This window comes from Misgurnus anguillicaudatus, chromosome 7 (genome assembly GCF_027580225.2).
Source record: "Misgurnus anguillicaudatus chromosome 7, ASM2758022v2, whole genome shotgun sequence".
Taxonomy (NCBI): domain Eukaryota; kingdom Metazoa; phylum Chordata; class Actinopteri; order Cypriniformes; family Cobitidae; genus Misgurnus; species Misgurnus anguillicaudatus.
Window position 1 is genome coordinate 38,725,966 of NC_073343.2, and position 19,858 is coordinate 38,745,823.

The 19,858-nt window shown below is 35.2% G+C and overlaps 1 protein-coding gene across 17 annotated transcripts in view; it reads right to left on the bottom strand.

Moving 5' to 3' along the window:
• The window catches only part of LOC141365402 (NACHT, LRR and PYD domains-containing protein 3-like), a 108,166-nt gene that overhangs the window by 58,591 nt on the left and 29,717 nt on the right, over positions 1–19,858 (bottom strand). For 5 of the 17 annotated variants that reach the window (XM_073869935.1, XM_073869934.1, XM_073869932.1 and 2 more), the window contains 3 exons: positions 17,397–17,570; positions 16,959–17,005; positions 15,801–16,507 (listed from right to left, as the gene is read on the bottom strand). The exons of 8 other annotated variants lie outside the window; for them this stretch is intronic. In XM_073869935.1, the coding sequence (XP_073726036.1) occupies positions 15,939–16,507; positions 16,959–17,005; positions 17,397–17,570 (790 nt within the window). In that variant the 3' untranslated portion in view covers positions 15,801–15,938. Of the gene's footprint in view, positions 1–586; positions 719–15,800; positions 16,508–16,958; positions 17,006–17,396; positions 17,571–19,858 lie in introns of those variants that run through there. 4 more of the 17 variants (XM_073869928.1, XM_073869931.1, XM_073869927.1 and 1 more) reach the window with 2 other exon arrangements.

The window sequence follows — 19,858 nt, forward strand, 5'->3', positions numbered from 1 at the left end:
ACGTCTTCTATCCACTCCACTATAGTACTGTGTTGCTTCACTGCTGATTCTTGCCATACTTCCGTTGCCTAAATGTGCGCGCATACGCTGCACGGCGCTCATACGTCATTGTCACTCGACTCGCATCACGACACGAGAGTCTCACGAAACAAAATTAAGGTTAAATAACGCAGTAACGCAGCCTGCTTACAGGGAAGTAACAGTAATCTAATTATTGTTTTTGCAATTGTAATCCCTTACTTTACTCGTTACTTGAAAAAAGTAATCAGATTACAGTAACGCGTTACTTCTAACGCGTTACTGCCCATCACTGCTGTCAATTATATGAAAAATTAATGACTTTAACAAAATCTAGAGTTTTCTGCAGATGTTCACTGAAATAAATTGAAATAACAAAAGTGCTACAGGCAGACAAGAAGGGCAGCTAAATGCATTGATGACGAAAGTGGCAAAAGGGCAAAAGGATGCACTGCAGTATTTATTACAGCTGGTAAACACAAAAGACTGTTGCTTTTCATCAGCTTTAAACTCACAATTCTAAATGTAATTCGTTTCACTATAATAGTTCAATTGTGTTTATACTCACACAGGGTCAAAAGTCACGTCTCCATCACTGAGATTAGGCCGGATGTCCATGGATCTGTTACTCTTCATAGACACACAGCTTGGTTCACACTCCTTCTCACTCTCCTCAATGAGACTCATTTTAGATGCAGTGCTATAGAAACACACCAAATCAGAAACACTCTACACTTCAGCGGACCAGCCTTGAAATTGTAAGCGTTGCAGTGTTTTGTGTAAAGCTTTGAAACGATAAGCTACATTATGAAAAACAATTCTCTTTAACAGTTTCTTTACAGCAGTGATTCATCATTAATAATTTATATTAGCAGTGAAATGACAACTCACACAGGGTCAGAGGTCACATATCCATCACTGAGATTAGGAGGGTGGTTCATGGATATGTGACTCTTCATAGACACACAGCTTGGTTCACACTCCTTCTCACTCTCCTCAATGAGACTCATTTTAGATGCAGTGGTCTACAAACATAACCTAAATAGAGAAGTTACACATTCTTACAAAAGACAAAACTTCTTAAAATTATTCATCTATGTGCCAAAACACATGCCCTTCGAAACGTTTTCGAGACGGATTTAAATCCGATCACTCAAACCACTTCAGGAGGTGGTCTTGGATGCATTTCAGATGAAACTGGACAAGTGTTTGGGGTGTGAAAGCTAAACTTTCTGCTGATTGATTAGCTAACACTACTAGACATGAGAGCTAACCTATACGCTCGCCTGCCATCTGGCCAAAATGCTATAGTATAGAGCCACATGTCAGAGCTGTGCATAATATCGGCGGTGGCGTACCTGAGAAATTGATATTTTGTATGTGTAAATAAGCGTCTGGAAAGGATTGTTATTACAATAGCTAGCTGCACTTCTATTGTGCCCTAAGGAAGGTTTTCAAATGGCGAATGATCACCATGGAGTCGACATTAGGCTACAAATATCTTAAATTAGGAATACAGAAGGCTTTAGTAGCCGTATGTTCATAACGCAGATCTAACAGAGCAGCCTTAATGAACTTGGACTAAAATAAAAAATATATATGTTTACAGGCCAGAGATGACCCAATGTATAAACCATTTTTTCCCGACATGTTATTCTGATTAATTTTTTTTAATAAGCAAAAAAAATCTGCCAATGGGGTAAGCTGAATTTTTCTTGAATTTAGTGTTTTAGAAAAATTTTTAAGATTTTTTTGCTTAGCCCATTGGGTAAAAATTAAAAAAATTACTTACATTTGATATTTTTGGTCTAAAAACTAGACTTATGTTCTTGGGTCGTTTTGCTCATCAAGAAAAAGCATCTTTATTTAAGAATTTTTCTATATTACTGAAAACAAGACAAAAATACTAAGAAAATGTTTTCTTGAAAATAATTTTTTTGCAGTGTAGAATTTATGTCTTAGGCTATACAGGAGTTTGATTTTCTCGGGAGTCTTAATGGATCGACGAATACTCTGGAAATATATTACAACATAAATATACTTATAATATTAATAACATAACAACACATTTTAACAAGATTCAACGGTTTGAGAAGCCTAAATTCGACTTCCAATCTCACAGTTGAATCGTCGCAGATGTGTTATAAAATGAGGATCTGACAGATTAAACAGATATTTTGCTTCTGTAGGCAAGAATTTATCTAAAAAACTCAAAAATAGCTGAGCCCTTTGCCCATATAATAAATGTATCACTACAGTGTGGTGTAGTTCCTAATCAAACTAAGGTGGCAAAGATAATACCAGTATAAAAATCTGGGGACAAAAGTGATTTTCAAAATTATAGACCCATATCAATTCTACCAACATTTTCAAAGGTATTGGTTTACTCGGGTGGTTTATTGGTAGATTACCTAAATAAACATAATATATTAGAATCATCACAATATGGCTTTAGGAAGTACTGCAGCACAAGTATGGTTATTTTAGATCTGGTAAAGAAAATTAATGATGCTTTTGAAAGAAAAGCAGCTGGTATTGGGGTTTTTCTTGATCTTTCAAAAGCTTTTGATATGATTGACCTTCAAATTTCACTTGATAAATTGTCGCATAACGGGGTCAGGGGTGTGGCTCTCCAGTGGTTCAGGGAGTATATTTATGGAAGATGGCAATATGTAAACTTAAATGGTATAGATTCTGGATTAGAAAATATAGTATTTGGGGTTCCCCAGGGATCTATTTTGGGGCCTCTTTTGTTTATTGTTTACATTAATGATTTTGTATTTTGCTCCTGTGATGTTCAAAAAATACTCTTTGCTGACGACACAAATCTGTTTGTATCTCATACAAACATGAATTATTTGGAAAAATACCTAAATGATAGATTAGCAGAAGTAGAGACCTGGTTTAAATGTAATAAATAATCGCTAAACATTAGTAAAACCTTTTATATTGTTTTTCGTTCAAGTATGAAGTTTAGGGATTGTGACATTAATTTAAATATAGCTGGTAGAGCAATACAAAGAGTTGACGCAATAACATTTCTTGGAATTCAAATTGATCAATTCATAAACTTTAAGGAACATATTAATGAGCTAGTTAAAAAAACTATCTAAACTTGTGGGTTTGTTCTTTAGAGTGAGACATATGGTCCCATCAGATGTGCTCTTGTCACTGTTTAGGACTCTGTTTGAGCCTCACTTGAGTTACTGTAATTTTATTTGGAATAATACCTACCATATTCATACTGAGAAACTTATGATATTACAAAAGAAAGCCATAAGAGCTATTTCATGGTCCACATACAATGCTCATACAAATGATTTCTTCCATGGACATGGTCTATTAAAGCTTCCTGGATGTTACTTTTATCATAATGCACGTACAATGTACAAGGTGGTCAACAGGTTAAATACTAGATTGTGTGAACTCATTCCATTATATACACCTTCTCACACATTTAACAAGTGCTAGGTTTAGTGTATTTTATAGTGGTCCTAAATTATGGAATGAACTGGATACTAATTTAAAACAATCTGAAACATTTTTTACATTTAAAAAGAAATTAAAGCAACAACTACTGGAGAGATACAGACCTGAGGGATCTGTGGCTGAGGGTTAAACTTCTCCTTTTGGTACATGGATTAATGGAAATCATGATGCAAGGTATAGAAACTGTTAATTACTTTCTGGTCGGTGGGATGATGTTTGGTGGTGGGATGGACCCCTATTTATAAGCTGCTGCTTCTTGGGAGTCCATTTTTAATAGTATTTATTTGTATCTGCTGCATTGAAATGTAGTGAACAATGCAACATGTGTAATTGTGATATTGTGAAATAATTTGTGAAACTTGAGGATAATTCAATTTTGGCTATATAAGGGTATCTGATTTCACAAATAACAGCTTTCTCCCAATAATATTAGTGCAGCCTTTTATCATTATGATAATACTTCGCAAATAATTTGAAAAAGTAGCTTTCAATAAATATTTTTAAAGTGCATTAATAAATCCAAAAAATCCCATGACAGGGCTACATGTACATATGAGAAGGGGTTTTCAGGTTAATAAATAATCGCGAAGCTGGAAATTCTGTTTATACTTTCGTTATTTTAATAATTTATTTATTTTTATTTTATTTATAGATCACTCTGAGTTTTCTGATTTTATAACTATTTTTTGTGCTTTGTTCCCTGCACTTTAGGTATTTTGCACACATTTGTTTTCTTCTGACTTTCTTTCTTTTTTCCTAATAAAGGCCTAACCCTGGTGACACAGTTTTCTTTTTTTTCACATCCACTTCAAACTGGACTGACTGACTTGAGCAAGGCACTTTACCCCTGTTTGCTTTGCAGTGATAGCTGCCCAGTGCATACTAATTGTAGGTCACTTTAGATAAAAGCATCTGCCAAATTATTAAATGTAAATGATGACAACATTTTGTGTTAACTATCCCTTTAAATAAGAACGCTTTTTAAAATCCAGGATTTTAAACCTTTAAGATTTTCCAGTACAATTTCTGTTATCTTTCATTTTCGTGTTTTTCAGCACTGGAAAATTACTCATTCAATTTCCAAGAATTACAGGTTTTCTATGACGCGTGGGAACCATGAGAGTGAAAGATGCGTGCTTTTCTTTCAAAGTCTCCAACAACGCCAGAAAAAGTCGCTAGATTTGTCGTTTAAAAAAAAAAAGTCGCTAAAGGGGGTCTGAAAAGTCGCTAAGTCTGGAGACAAAGTCGCCAGTTGGCCACACTGCTTCTTTTAGCAAAGAAAGTTCAGCTTTCACACTCCACACCCGAATGATGAAGGCACATATGTCAGTGCTCCAAATGTAAACATAAACGACACGCTCGTTGCTTTAGTGACAAAAGTGGGTATAAAAGCTTTCTAGAACCAATAAAATAGTCCAATAACAAACACAATGATATAAAACAAAGAAATTAAACTTTGAGAGTGCGTTTGTGAAGTGCGTTATGGATGTAACTTGACATGCATAAATCATCGCGCCGCGTTGTCCATGATGTGATTCATCAATTTCATAAATAACCCAATTATAAAACTCGTTTAAATAAATAGACATATTGCCACAGAATAATTATTTTAGATAACTGTTATGCCTGAAAACAACATCGAACAACGTTTGAATTGAAATTTTTTACACATATTAATTTTATTTAGTGCATGACACTGATCACAGTAATGTTTGTCAAAACCTACCTCCTTCAGCACTTCACAAAATGGAGTCTGCTAAAAAAGTTTTACTTTCATAAGGGTGGAGCAGAAAAACAATGAGTACGTTTACATGCACAGAATAAGCGGATAACTATCAAAAATTTGCTTATTATAAAAAACTTGTTCATGCGTTTACACGTAAATCAATAAACCGGTGAAGCAGCCGATCCTGTTCCCATCGGTAGTGATGTTACATTTGAAGCGAGGCTTCGGAGCTTGTGTCGAGCAAAAGTGGGCGTGCCAGATGAAGCTTTGATTCGAAGCTTGTGTTGTTAACGTTGAAATCACGTGACCAATGACAAACGAAGCTTCACTTTCTGCTTAGTCACGTGCGCGGCGCTTCGCTTTGCGTGTCAGAAGGTTCGAACCCTAGAGGTTTTTTATGAGTTATTTGCCTTATTCACATTTTGGTCCCACATAATACTGTATATATAATATTGTATTGATTTATACTTGTGTGCGCGTCTGTTATTATATGCATGTGAACATTATTCTGTACAATACAGTATTGAATCATATGAATATTAACTCATACTGGAATTTATTGCCACCCTTTAATGAGTAAATACATTTATTATATTGACCATTCACACACATGTTGTCTAAGCTTTATTTGTACACATAATATTAATATTCAGCTGAATTTCATCAGCTTGTTGCTTCATTGACGGAGCTTTTTCCAGAAGCAACTGCTATATGTTTTATTAACCAAAAGATGGCGCTGTTTTCGACACCCTCGTTGAGGCTTCGAATCATGGTTCGAAACAGTAAGAGGCTGTTTACACTTGGCATTAACATGTGTTTTCGTCGATCGGATCGCAAGTGGACGACGTTAATGCCAGGTGTAAACGGTGTTCAAAACGTTTTGAGCTCGTCCACTTTCGACCACTTTCAACCACATCCAGAGGTGGTCGAAACCACTTTCGATCGGATCGCTTTGGAGCTGCGGAACGCACATGTGGTTGAATGCGTTCGAACAGATAAACGCGACCGCCTTCTCTCCGCCTATTTATCTAATCTGATGTATTAAACACAAGTTTCACGTCTTTTGTGACTTCTGGCGTGAACATTCGGTGAACAGCGCTATTTTTAGCCTTTCATTGATAAAACTACTAAGCGGCTGATCTCCGTAGTTTCGTTTTGAAAGCGTCTGAAAGTTGCGCGATCCTATTTCATCAATTGCGCTGAAAATTCAAAGAAAGCTCTTACATACTCATGTACAAAACACTGTGCAGCATGTTTACTTGCTAAACAAGCAGTGCACTCCGACATTATATTAGTTTGTGTCCATATAAACTCATAATTACTCCCGCTCGGGTTTGAATGACAGCAGAGAGACTCGCCCACCGTCTCACAGACCACCCCCTCATAGTATTCAGCACAGAAGCGGTCGAACGTGGACAAAAGAGACGGATTTAAATACCAGGTGTAAACGTCATGTGTCTCTCTCGTCCACTTGTGATCCGATCGATGAAAACACATCTTAATACCAAGTGTAAACAGCCCCTAAGAGAAGTATCGGTGCTTCATTCGAAGCTTCATTTCCCCATCACTACCCATCGGAATGTCTGTTCCCCTCCAGTCGATAAAGCTTTTCTGCCGAGAGCGCATGCGCAAGTAGGGGAGACCGGGGCTGGTTGTCTCATGGGTTGGTTGTCACACTGCTTATTCCAGACACACTACATGGCACTGTGGTACAATTTTGATATCAATTTGTTAGCCTTTAATAGCTTACTCATTTGCACTTGAAATTTTGCTGAGCAGACACAAAATATTGAGGTTAGGAGACAATTTTTAATTTTTATGGGTCAGAGTAAATTTTCATGTTGGTGTGGTTTTTGTGTTGAGATCTTGTAGGATATTAGTCATTCAAAACCAAAACACTCATTAAAAAGCTAAAAGTAGTAGCTTTATTTTGAATCATCTTTTAGCGATCAAGTTAAAGCCGTGTGGCAGCAAGCTTATCATGTTTGTCAAGAAGTCAGTTGGGGATGGTTGTCACATAGCTTGCGGGGTTGGTTGTCACATAAGAATATTGGACATGTAGACCTTTTAAGACTGTTTGTCTGATTGTTTGTTTGTTTGTTTTTGTTAGCTGTTAAAATAAAATAAAGCATTAAATAAAGAGGTTTTAACAATAAAAATTATTTCTTTTTATTTCTCAACACAGTAGACAATGGGCTTTATGCCCAGCTGCACTACTTCCTAAGCTTCGGCTAGCTTCTTGTTTCCTGTCTGCCATTGTTGGACGGGCTGATTGGTCCAGGTGTGCCTGACCTCAGTAGTCACAACAACAATAATCAGACACACCTGGATTAATCAGTTTGTCCGGGGGTGGCGGACGGGGGACAAGGAGCTGGCTGAAGTTCATAGTGCAGCTGGGTATAAAGCCTATTCAAGTAACTGATCACCCACTTTAATCCCATTGTTTAAACATAAGGGGCATTAATAACAACTATCATAGGGGTGGATTCATATTAAAACTTATTTGCAGTTTCTAGCTTAAAAAACTAAAAAGTTACACATTATCTTTTCAGATCCCAATTTATCACTGAAATCCTATTGAACCTCTATAGGGACAACCAACCCCATACCCTGTGACAACCAACCCCGTGATGGGGTTGGTTGTCACATTGTGTCAGAGTGTCTTTGATGGTAAATTACTTCCTGTTACAATAAATTCGAAAAGTAAAAAGTATACACATTTAAAGCCAAGACTCCAAAGTTTAATTTCATGTAGGAATTACTGCTGAAAGATTTTTTGAAGATGAGCAATTCATGCATGAGTAAAAATTGTGACAACCAACCCCGGTCTCCCCTACCTAAGAATCTCCATGTATGTATATCTGCGTGTTTTTAGAAGTTCAACCCTATTGTAATTGCTCAGATTTTTATTATTTTTATTCTGCCGTAAAAGGGAACGTGCAGACCAAACCGTAAGGCCTAGAGACTGAAACTTGGCCAAATGGTAGGACCCAATTTGGGGAGAGGTTAGTCTCGCATAGCCAGACCTTCTATACAGTTTGTGGGCGTGACGTCTGAGGCTGAGACTAGGGAGAGGTTGAGTAACCCGATTGGCCTATAATAGGTGGCGCTATAACGATGGCAAATGGGTCATTCTAAAAAAAAAGGTGGAAATGCTTGTCCCTTGCTTTTTTTTATTTATTTGACCCAATAATCCCATAATGATATATATTTAATAAATATAGACTGTCCTTAACATGATGAGAGAGTTTATTTATGTAATTTTCTTTTTTTCAATTTTGTAAAACTTTTTTTTTAATGTCTGGTCCTGAAAATTGCCCGCTCCCTTTGATCATACATGGAAGTTGAACTGTGTACTTATTATGTAAAACCACACTGTAAAAAATACTTTGCTGCCTTAAAATTTTTTGTTGAATCAACTCAGATTTACAAGTCATGTCAACAGAGATGAGTTGTTACAACTTAAAAAAATACAGTTGAGAAAAGTCAACTCAATTTTACAAGTTAAAACAACTCACCTGTAGTTATAACAACTCATCTCTAGTCAAGATAAATAATGGTAAGTTGACATGACTTGCAAATCTGAGCCGATCCAACAAAAAATTTCAAGGCAGCAAAGTATTTTTAACAGTGCATGTTTTTCATAAAACAAATCTAATTTACATTTACCTTTAACCTTGTATGAATTTACTACAACACCGAAATGGTAAAAATACACTAGTACTTTGAATAATATCAAATAAAGTTTTGTCCCCCAAATTTATGTCATTTGTGTTACCCTACCCAAAGCACTTGTATTTTGGAACAATGCATCAGCTCTTTGAAGTCAGAGCTGATGGAACAAGTGCAGTGGAGGAAGGCAAAAGGTTTGTGAGATGTCTTACCTTATTTGTCTAAAATATCATGATATATCTAAGAATTTTGAGATAAGATTTTTTGGATGTCATTAGTGTTACTCTTTTTATAGCTGGGAGTGTTAAGATCTTTATATAGAAATACATTTCATTGAATAAGTATATGATTGTTACATCTCTGATGAAATAGCACATGGCTAATGGCAGCCATTTTGTTAAAATGTTTGTTTTTTTTGTCATTGGTGTTACCATCATTGGTGTTACCATAATTGTTGTTGTTACCATCATTGGTGTTACTTCTCTAATGAGTACTTCCTATGCACTATTTCTTTAACTGACCAACATAAAAGCATAAAAACAAAACAAGATGGAAAAATGTTTAAGTTTATAAGTTTTATCACATTCATTATCTATTATTATATTCTCATTTTGTCAGGTATTGAAGATACAACGTCATGAATTCATCATTAAAATGTATTAAAAGTTAATCATAGATTAAGCTCCCCGTTTTGCGGATTCATATATTTGAGAAGTTAATTAATGCTATAGAAGTTTTGGGTATTTTAAAAGAAGTTCATTTAAGCAGATTTCCATCACCCGAATTCCACCTTTTCATAACTCCCACAAATCTTGTCCAAATCTCAAGTGTCTTATATCCCTGGAATCCTTGCATCAAGCCAAATCAAACGTATATCTCAGATTTAATTTGCACCAGGAAAGGTTTTTCGTCCGATCGGATCAGTGCTGTAATATTCCTTGGAGTGTGAATATCAAAAGTTATAAAAAAAATTTGAACTTTCGACTCACCGTCGTCATTCGTCAAGCCTATTATACTCTATTTTTCAGAGTTCCTACATTTTAATTATGTATTGGTATATAAAGACAGTTTAAACAAAAGATTTTTAAACAAGACCTGCCTACTCTGCCTTTTATTGACGAGATAATTTGTCAATGGTGGTGAAAGAGTTAATTTTCATGTGTGCATTTATGAGGAATAAACAACGTTGTGTTGCATTTTTCTGTTATGGATTTGACAACTGTAAAAGCTGCACTCACCTAAATATAAAAAATCATTTGAATTTTTTTAAACTAGTGCTGGGAAAAGATTAATCGCGATTAATCGCATACAAAATAAAAGTTTATTTTTGCATAATAGTGTGTGTGTGTGTGTGTGTGTGTGTGTGTGTGTGTGTGTGTGTGTGTGTGTGCTGTGTGTAATTATTATGTTTATTTAAACATACTCACATACATTTAATATAATACAGAAATATTTTATTTATATATTTTTTTATTTATATACAATATAGAATATATTAAAATATAAATAAAAAAATATATATACACATGTAAATGTTTCTTAAATACATACATGAATGTGTGTGTATTTATATATACATAATAATTACACACAGAATATTATGCTAAAAATCACTTTTATTTTGTATGCGATTAATCGCGATAAATCTTTGCCCAGCACTATAAAAACTTAAACATAGACCTCACATGGGTATTTAAGTCACCAAATATTGACACAGATATCAGTATGGTTAAAAGCTGTTGTTAAAAACTTTAATTTTTTCATATATTTGCATGGAATTGCTCAATTTCTTCTGCACAGAGATGTCAAACTTACCCTCAGTGTGAACGGCTGACACGTACGTCCAGTTGTATCGTTTGACAATGTCCAAGAGAGCTCGGGCTTGAAGTGTGTCAGATGGTACAACCCTGAGGAAATACTTATAAAGGGTTTTATCACTCAAATCAATGCTTGTAGCTGAATAAGCGATCTGAGGGATATTAAAAAGCTGCAACAGGTTCTGAACCTGAATGGCCACTGAGCTGGACCCAGGTCCAATGACACCAGCAATTGGCTTTTTGGTGGGTGGCGGTTGAGCGGATGCACTGCAAAATCCCGGGAGTTAAATTAACACTGCTCAGTGTTTATATAGGTCCAATCTCCAGAGTGTTAAAAAAGTAACACCGGAGAGAGTTAAAAGCAGCAATCTGTGACTTTATCCTCTCTATCACCATCTCTGTTTGAAACCTAAAATTGCATTTTAGATCTTACTTTTAGAGTTATTTTCTTAATTTAGGATTAGATGTTGGCTGTTTCATTTAAAGTCACCATTATTGTGATCAGTGGTTGTTTTAGTTGGACTTGACTCTTGACTATTAGCTTGTTAGTTTTTTCTGACTGCTATATCTTAGTGTGTTTAAAACACAATGTAAAAGAAAAGGTTATTGTGTGATTGAATATTGATGGTTAAAACGAAATGTTAAACATAATCATTTAATGAACAGATTTATTAATATAGTTTTTCCTACCTCATCAGAAGCATCATTTTTTTTATTAATAATAAATTACTACAGTTCAAGGTCCAGAACTCTAATAGCAGTTTATCATTCTAAAGGATTTTGAAAGTGTGCACAAAAACATTAACCGCTGAACAATTTAGATACAAAGACATCAAGAATCGGAGTATGAATCTCAACAATGGTGACAAAGAAAATGGTAAAAAAGTTCATTATTTATTCATGCCGCAGTGCATTCTGGGAGTTCTGGATGAGATTTGTAATTTGTTAATACCCAGCATGCATTGCAGCATGAAGCTTTTCATTTTATTGTCACCATCATTGTGAGTCATACTCTGATTCTTGATGTTTAAGTGTCTACATTATATTGCAGTTAATCTGTAAGTGTCAGTGTTTAAAAATGGTTCATAATGAAAAACTGCTATGAGATGGCTGAATCTTATACTACAGTATCATATTATTGACAGAAATGAATACTTCTAGTAAGAAATCACTAAATAAATTATTTTTTAAGAGTGTTATTTGAAAGTATATCCTAACAACCATTATAATCATAGAAATGCACTAGTGTCTCCTCTTTGGCCACAAAAAAACATGTTTTTAACACATGCAATTATAACAGCCAATAAAAAGCTGAAAAGCTAAGACTAAGACTCAAGAGTCCAATTAAAACAACCACTGATCACAATAATGGTGACTTTAAATGAAACAGCCAACATCTAAACCTAAGTTAAGAAAATAACTCTACAAGTAAGATCTAAAATGCAATTTTAGGTTTCAAACAGAGATGGTGATAGAGAGAATAAAGTCACAGATTGCTGCTTTTAACTCTCTCCGGTGTTACTTTTTTAACACTCTGGAGAGTGGACCTATATAAACACTGAGCAGTGTTAATTTAACTCCCGGGATTTTGCAGTGTGGATTTCCTTCAACGCACCACTTTGGTCCATCGTTGTCATCTTGGATAGAAATGAGCGAGTCTCTTATAAACTCAATACTTTGTTCCAAAGCAACTGAAGAGTGCCAACACGAGTCTCTGATTTCACAACCCAGTGTGATGTTGGGTAAAAGGTTTGGATCTGCGTTTATTCTGTCCAGTGTGTAAAACATCGCTTCCACTCTTTGGATACCGTACTGCTCCCTGATCTCTCCACACGTTCTCTCCGCAACCTTATCTGCTGCCGGTTGATGATGGACAGAGAACAAAGCCCCGATGATGATATCTCCATCCATCCTCGCCACTGAGCGGGATGCTGCTCTGGGTACCACTGACCTCTCGTGTGATTTAGCTGCTGAGATGGAACGAGTATGAAATAGTACGACTGAAATAAATAAATCATGCCTGTGCTGTCAGATGCTTAAAATCATGTCCACTGGGTTGTCAAGAGATATTTGATGCAGTCCTGTCCAGTCATGGTCATCTGAGGAGCTTTCCTGCAAATGAAGATGACAATGAATCACTTTATGTCACATTTAAGCAAAACTTTAGAGATGTAATGAGTTGTCATGATAGTTGTTTAAAGTAATAGACAGTATTGTGTGCTGACTGCATTCAGGACCATGGACAGCTCACAGATTACATTGAATTCAATCATACATCAAGTATACAGAATAATTTCTATTTACAGAAGCCTTTTTATTATAATTTTATTTTTAATTATTATAGACATGGGATATACACACAATACACATGCATACACGAATACTATTCGCACTTAGTATGCTTATTGTTGGCTCTTAAGGCAAAATGTTTCATGCATTTGTAAGTCACTTTAAAAAGGTGTCTGTTCAATGAATAAATATAAATCATCAATAATATCTTGGATAGATTATTCTGAATCAGGAAAGCAGAAGTTTAAAACCGAACAGATTTTTTCCAAACCTGATCATGCAAACGAGCTGACTAAAGAATTAAACCTGGTTTATAATAACTACTAACAGTTAGTGATGGTGTTTTTATATCATATATGTGTCATACATGCAGTGTTCATGAATGTGAATGAGATGATTCTCACCTGAATGTCGTCGCGTGCCTCTGCTGCGCAGCCGGAGCTCAAACTGCGTCTGCTCTCTTTCTTCAGCCTCCTTTATAACCAATGCACGTAAAGCAGGTCACACAACAACACTCAATACAGAGACAACAATACTAAAGATATAAAACATTTTGAATAATAATGTAGCCTACTGTTACACAGATTAATCTGTAATTATGATAAATTATTGAACTTGGTTTTATCAAATATATATTTTTTTGTTTATTTTTTTATTAAACATATTTTTGCATTTTTATTACTTATATATATATATATATATATATATATATATATATATATATATATATATATATATTTATCAGTGTAATGTCTCTGACTGTCCTGTGTAAAACGATTTTTAAATAAACCACACAGTTTCTCACCCAAACATTCCCGATTATACAGTAAATTCAACCTCTGTTTATGCATGTTTTTTTTATTTGAATATATGAACGTTTTACAATAGACAGTAAATAAAGCATACAGTACATTAAATATAAAAAGATTCCGCAATGTGATTAACAGAGAAACAGGAAATTAAATGAACATTAAACAAAACCATCGGTAAAGTTTGGGAAGATAAAACGAATATTTATAAAGAATATACAGAAAATCAAACAGAGTTCAGGACTGTATATTAAATTAAATAATAACTTTATATAGAATGTTATAACAGACATCAGTAATGCTTATAATTTAGTAGACGTGTTAAAACATACACGCACGGTTTTTTAATCACTTTTATTAGTAAAGAAACAGAGACCTCTGGTGGTGATAAAGCGGTACTGCAGTAAATATAATAATTTATATAATGATGCAGTGAAATCTTAAAATACCAAACCTCGCTGTTCAAATGACAAAATTGTCTCAACTTTTCGATGAAGGACCTTAACTATAATGGTCAACCATATTATTTCACTCACTTTCTACAATTTATAGGTTATTGACAAAAAACTATACAAAACCCCATGATTTTTAATTGCAGTGAAATCTTGCCATAGACAGGGCTCAGTTGGGTCATAAAGCTAAATCTCTGCTGAGTTGCATCTACAGTATCTTTTAACTCAGTTAAAATCCATAGCAAAATCCCATTAAGTAATTACAAAACCAACGCAAAACAAAGTACTAAAAAGTATTAACGTGTATTACTATGCACTGTGCAAAAGTCTTAGGCCACCACCACCAGACTTGTTGTTTTAGAAGTTTTAATGTCCATGCATATTTTTTTCAATCTATTTTATTAAGATACAAACAGGAAATATGTACAAAAAATTAAAAATTAATTTTCAGGACTAAATGTCTTCTTTTGGAATCGCCTGTGTTTAGTGTGACCTCTCTTGGCACTAATCACATCTTGAGCGTTTTTAAAGAGCAGAATAAAAAGACTATTTCTTTAAAATTAGGATTTAATTTTATTTAGGTTTAAGAGATCCTGCAGTTTCCTGCTATTGCTCAAGTGGAAGGGGAGTTTCCCATAAAAACTTGACACATCAGTTTACATTTTTATACCGTTTTTAATACTATATACACATTTTCTGGTTGTATTCTATTAAAGAGACTGCAAAACAATTATATATGATCTATAACATTGCAAAAACAACAAATCTAATTGTGCTCTGACACATTTGCTACATTTGTGCTTAAGACATTTTAGTCAAAAACAGGTCCTCCAGAGACACTGTTGTAAGATTAAAATTGAAGGAACTTATTCCTTGGTCACAACTTCTCACAACTCCCTGTGCTGATCAAAGACTATTGTATCCAATACAGTGGGGGTTAAAGATGGTCTTCTGATTGGTCAGTTTGAATGTATTATGTTGGGTTTGGTCAAGTACAGTGGGGGTTAAAGGTGATCTTCTGATTGGTCAATTTGAATGTATCAAGTTAGGCTTAGTCACATGGTCAAGAGATAGAGGATAAAGGTCAAGCCTTTGCATTTTAGCTTTTGCCTTTGCATTGGCCTTTTCCCCTTTCCTTTCCTTCTTCACATAAGTTCTGGGGTTCGGGCCATTAGGCCTAGATTTCAGTTCTCAAGTGTGAATCTCTTTCTTCTAAACTTTCTTTCTCTGTTCTCTATCTTATCAGGTAATATCTCACATACATTGGAAACAGTCAATTGTTTGTATTATTTACCATTTCATGCATTTATAGTGTAACCATTTCAACTGTAACTTTAAGTCAGTGCTGTAATTAAACCTTTTCATTTACAAATCTGTTGTTTAGTTTTGATTTAAGGTTAACACTTAAACGCTCCATATTTCTATACAATATATTAGTACTCTAGCAACGCTCTCAGACCTATTGTGTCCGAAACCCGGGAACGATTGCAGTTTTGTTCTCCTTCCGAAACCTGAGATCCCTTACACTGTAAAGATAATTTAAATTAAGAAAGAGTAAAAAATGAAGTTTCTGATGTTATTACATAGTTTTATATTGTGTGAATCTTGTGTGATTTTGCATATTTATTCTGCTTTAGCCTTTTTTTTATTTATTTACATTTATTGTTCAGTCAGTTGTGTTGTTTGTCACTGCGAGTTGTTCAGTTGGACACAGAGACAACAGATTAAGTGAATAAACCCCAAATCCAGCATAGAGAGGTTCAGTGAATGTTGTGTTGAATGTGTGTATGTGTGTGAGTGTTTGTGTATCAGAGATGCTGTAGAAAGACAAAACACCGGCTGACCAGTCCAGATAAACTCCTACTCTGTTAGAATTAGGTGAAACGGCAGATATGACAGAGATCTTGTTGTTGTTACTGGCAGTAAATGTGTAGATATTATTAAAGTGCAGTTTCCAGGATTTTTCATTGTATCCAAACCAACACTCCTTCCCCATTCCCTTCCTCTTGATTCCTTTATATGACACTGATATATCAACGTTTTCAGTGAATTTAACCTCCCAGTAACAGCGGCCAGTCAGACTCTCTTTACATAAAACCTGAGGATAGTAATCAAATCTCTCTTCATTATCAGGATATGACTGCTGCTCTTTCACATGTGTCACCCTTCTGTTCTCCTCAGACAGTATGAGATGATTGTTTACTGTGTTTGAGTCCAATGTGAGATCACAGACATCTGTACACAAGAAGAGATATTAGGGGAAAGAGCATAGTGCTGGGAAAAGATTAATCGCGACTAATCGCATACAAAACAAAAGTGCACCTCCGCCCAACATTTGAGTGTGCGCTGTGTGCAACCATTATGTATATATAAATCCACACACATTCATGTATGTATTTAAGAAACATTTACATGTTTATATATATTTATTTATATTTTTATATATTCTATATTATATATTAACAATAAAAATGGATATATAAATAAAAATGTTCTGAAATGTATATGTATGTGTGTGTGTTTAAATATACATAATAATTACAAACAGTACAGACACACACATAAGGCAAAAATGCACTTTTATTTTGCATGCGACCAATCACGATCAATTCCTTCCCAGCACTATTTATAACACAGCAAAAAAACAATGATAAAGACGTGTGTATGTGTGCGTGCATAAACCTACATTTTTGTGGTCCTTTTGTAATCCTGAATTCCCCTCCATGATCAACACTATAAAACAGATAGAAAAATAAATAACATACTGTGCAAAAGTCCCAGACACATTACCTAAAAAATATTCTGTAAATGTTTATTTTAAAATATTAAAATGAATTTGAAAAACTTTTTTTCCCATAAGCTGCAATAACAAATATTATTTTATGGGCTGTCACAATTATTAAATAATCATCTGATCGTGGTTATCTGACATAACCATATTATTTCAGATAACTGCAATTATTGCACACCTTTGTATTATTATCTTATCAGCTCTGTGCTGATCTTACCATCATCTGGTTAGTATGGGATTACATTACAAAAAAGTAAACTGAGAACTGTGACCGCATCTCCAAGATGCTTAAAACACATACAGTATGACAGTATTCGTATACAGTATACATACTTGAGTTTGTTGAGTGTAGAGTTTGTATCATTGAGTATATCAGTGAGCATCTGAACTCCTGAAGGTCCAGGGTGATTGTAGCTCAGGTCCAACTCTCTCAGATGTGATGGGTTTGAAATCAGAGCTGAAGCCAGATAACAACAACCTTCACCTGTCACCATACAACCTGATAATCTACAAACACACACACATCAACAGTCAACATTCAAATTAAGTGTACATCTTTAAGTGACAGGACAGGGAAACATAAGATTTAGTATAGTTTGGATGATTAATTTGGACATTGAACCTGATGAGTTAACGAATATGGGAAAAAACAGATATTACTCTAATTTCTATGTTCTGTCAATATCCATACACATTTTATTAAATCTACAATAACTTTCTGTCATTTCATGTAAAATAGTTCCCTGTGAAAACTAGTTAGTTTGTTTTACTCTATTGAAATTCTCTCTCTCTCTCTCTCTCTTTCTCTCTCTCAATGACTGTGTTTCGATGAGTGTGTGCATGGGACTCTCTGTCTCTCTCTTTAAAGTCACCATGAAAATAAAATGAAAAACGAATTTGCTTTGGAATATTGTGTTTTTTTACAAATGACTTATCTGTGAGCTTTAGAGTGTATATCTATGGGAAGAATAGAGGGTATGCATTGACGTCACCTTTCCACGAGAGCTCGCCCGGTTAAAGGAATAGTCTACCCTTTTGCCATATTAAACTATGTTATTACCTCAACTTAGACGAATTAATACATATCTATCTTTTTTCAATGTGTGCACTGTACAGCGCGTCGTGAATGTGTTAGCATTTAGCCTAGCCCCATTCATTCCTATGGTACCATACAGGGAAGCCACCAAACACTTTCGTGTTTTCCCTATTTAAAGACTGTTACATGAGGAGTTATACCAGTAAGTATGGTGCCACAAAATAAAACTTTTTTTGGTACCATAGAAATTAATGGGGCTAGGCAAAATGCTAACACATTCACAACGCGCTGTACAGTGCACGCATTGAAAAAAGATAGCGCCAGCATTTTTCATGATTTTCACAAAAGTTTAATGCCTTCCAGAAAATGTTCTTCTTTAAATATATAAACAAACAATATATCAAATGAACAGTCCCTTAGCTTTCAAAAAAAAAAAACTTTTCATCCTATCTTCATTAGTTCTCTTTTTTTATCACAATTACTAACCGGCATGCACTGCTTCAAGTCAGCCGCCGATTTGTCTGCACAGCCAATATAGACTGTAAAAAAGATGGACGACACAAAAACATTGGGGCCAGGGCATGCGTAGAAGGAATGTCCGTAGAGACCAGAGACGGAGCTGTGGTATCAAACTTCTTCCCAAATGCTTGCACATCCAATTCAACCACACCCCTTGAACATCTCATTTGACTGGCTTGCTAAAATAAGGTAAGTTAAAACTTATTTTGTCGATGTGAAATAACACAAAAATTAATAGTTAGTTATATCTTCAATCTTCCCTCGAACCCCTGAGAGTCCGTTCAGAGAAGCTGTCAATCACAAATGTCAATCATAACGACATTTGTCGTTTTTTTATATAAAATCAAATTACTAGCTAAAATTAAACTTATCACAAGAATGAACGACTAAACATATATCAGCGTGATAACAACATACTTTTAAACGTCTTTTAAAAATGCAACTGGAAGTGTAATTTATTTTTTATTTTGACCCAAGTCCTGATCGTTTGCATGGAGAGCACAAGCTTTATGACTTGTACTGCAGCCAGCCACCAGGGGGCGATCAAAGAGTCAGCAACTTTACTTTTCAGGATGTATGAGGCACACCTGGGGCACGTTCAAGATCGAAACGGTGCGCAGCGTTTCGCTACGGTTTCCGGGTTGAATGACTCGTTGCCTCGCTGCCTCATGAGGAAATGACTTCGGAGGCATGAAGGTAGCTCAGAGAAAGACTTTCGGACACACTTCAAAGGCAGCGTGTTTGAAATTTGAACAGAGAGCGCCTTTGTGATAACTAATCACATATTTGAAAACTACAATACTAATTTCTCGCTAGAAATGCAATTAAAAGGTGTAAAAAGTGAAAATCTACCTTTATTTACACTAAATTGGTGGTCCAGTCGCGTCCTTGGCCGCCATTTTATTTTTTCGAACTCGACCGGACTCGACCAATCACATTCTTAATCTACGTCCACGCGTAGGTATCTCAGGAGACAGGAAGTAAACCAAACATTGAATTCGGACATGCCTTGATGCCTTGCTGCCTTTGAAAGCTGCCTCAGAAGGCAGCAATTTAGAGTTTTCGGACGCAGCCAGGGTTTGAGATACGTTTTCTCTTGTTTGGTGGGTGTGAACCGCAGTCCAATCAGCAGCACTATGTAAATTAACCACGCGGTACTAAAGAGACAGCTCGCTCAATAGGTTTAAATTGGAATGTTTTCTTTCATTCTGGATGGCAAGGTCAGTGACTGTAACATCAA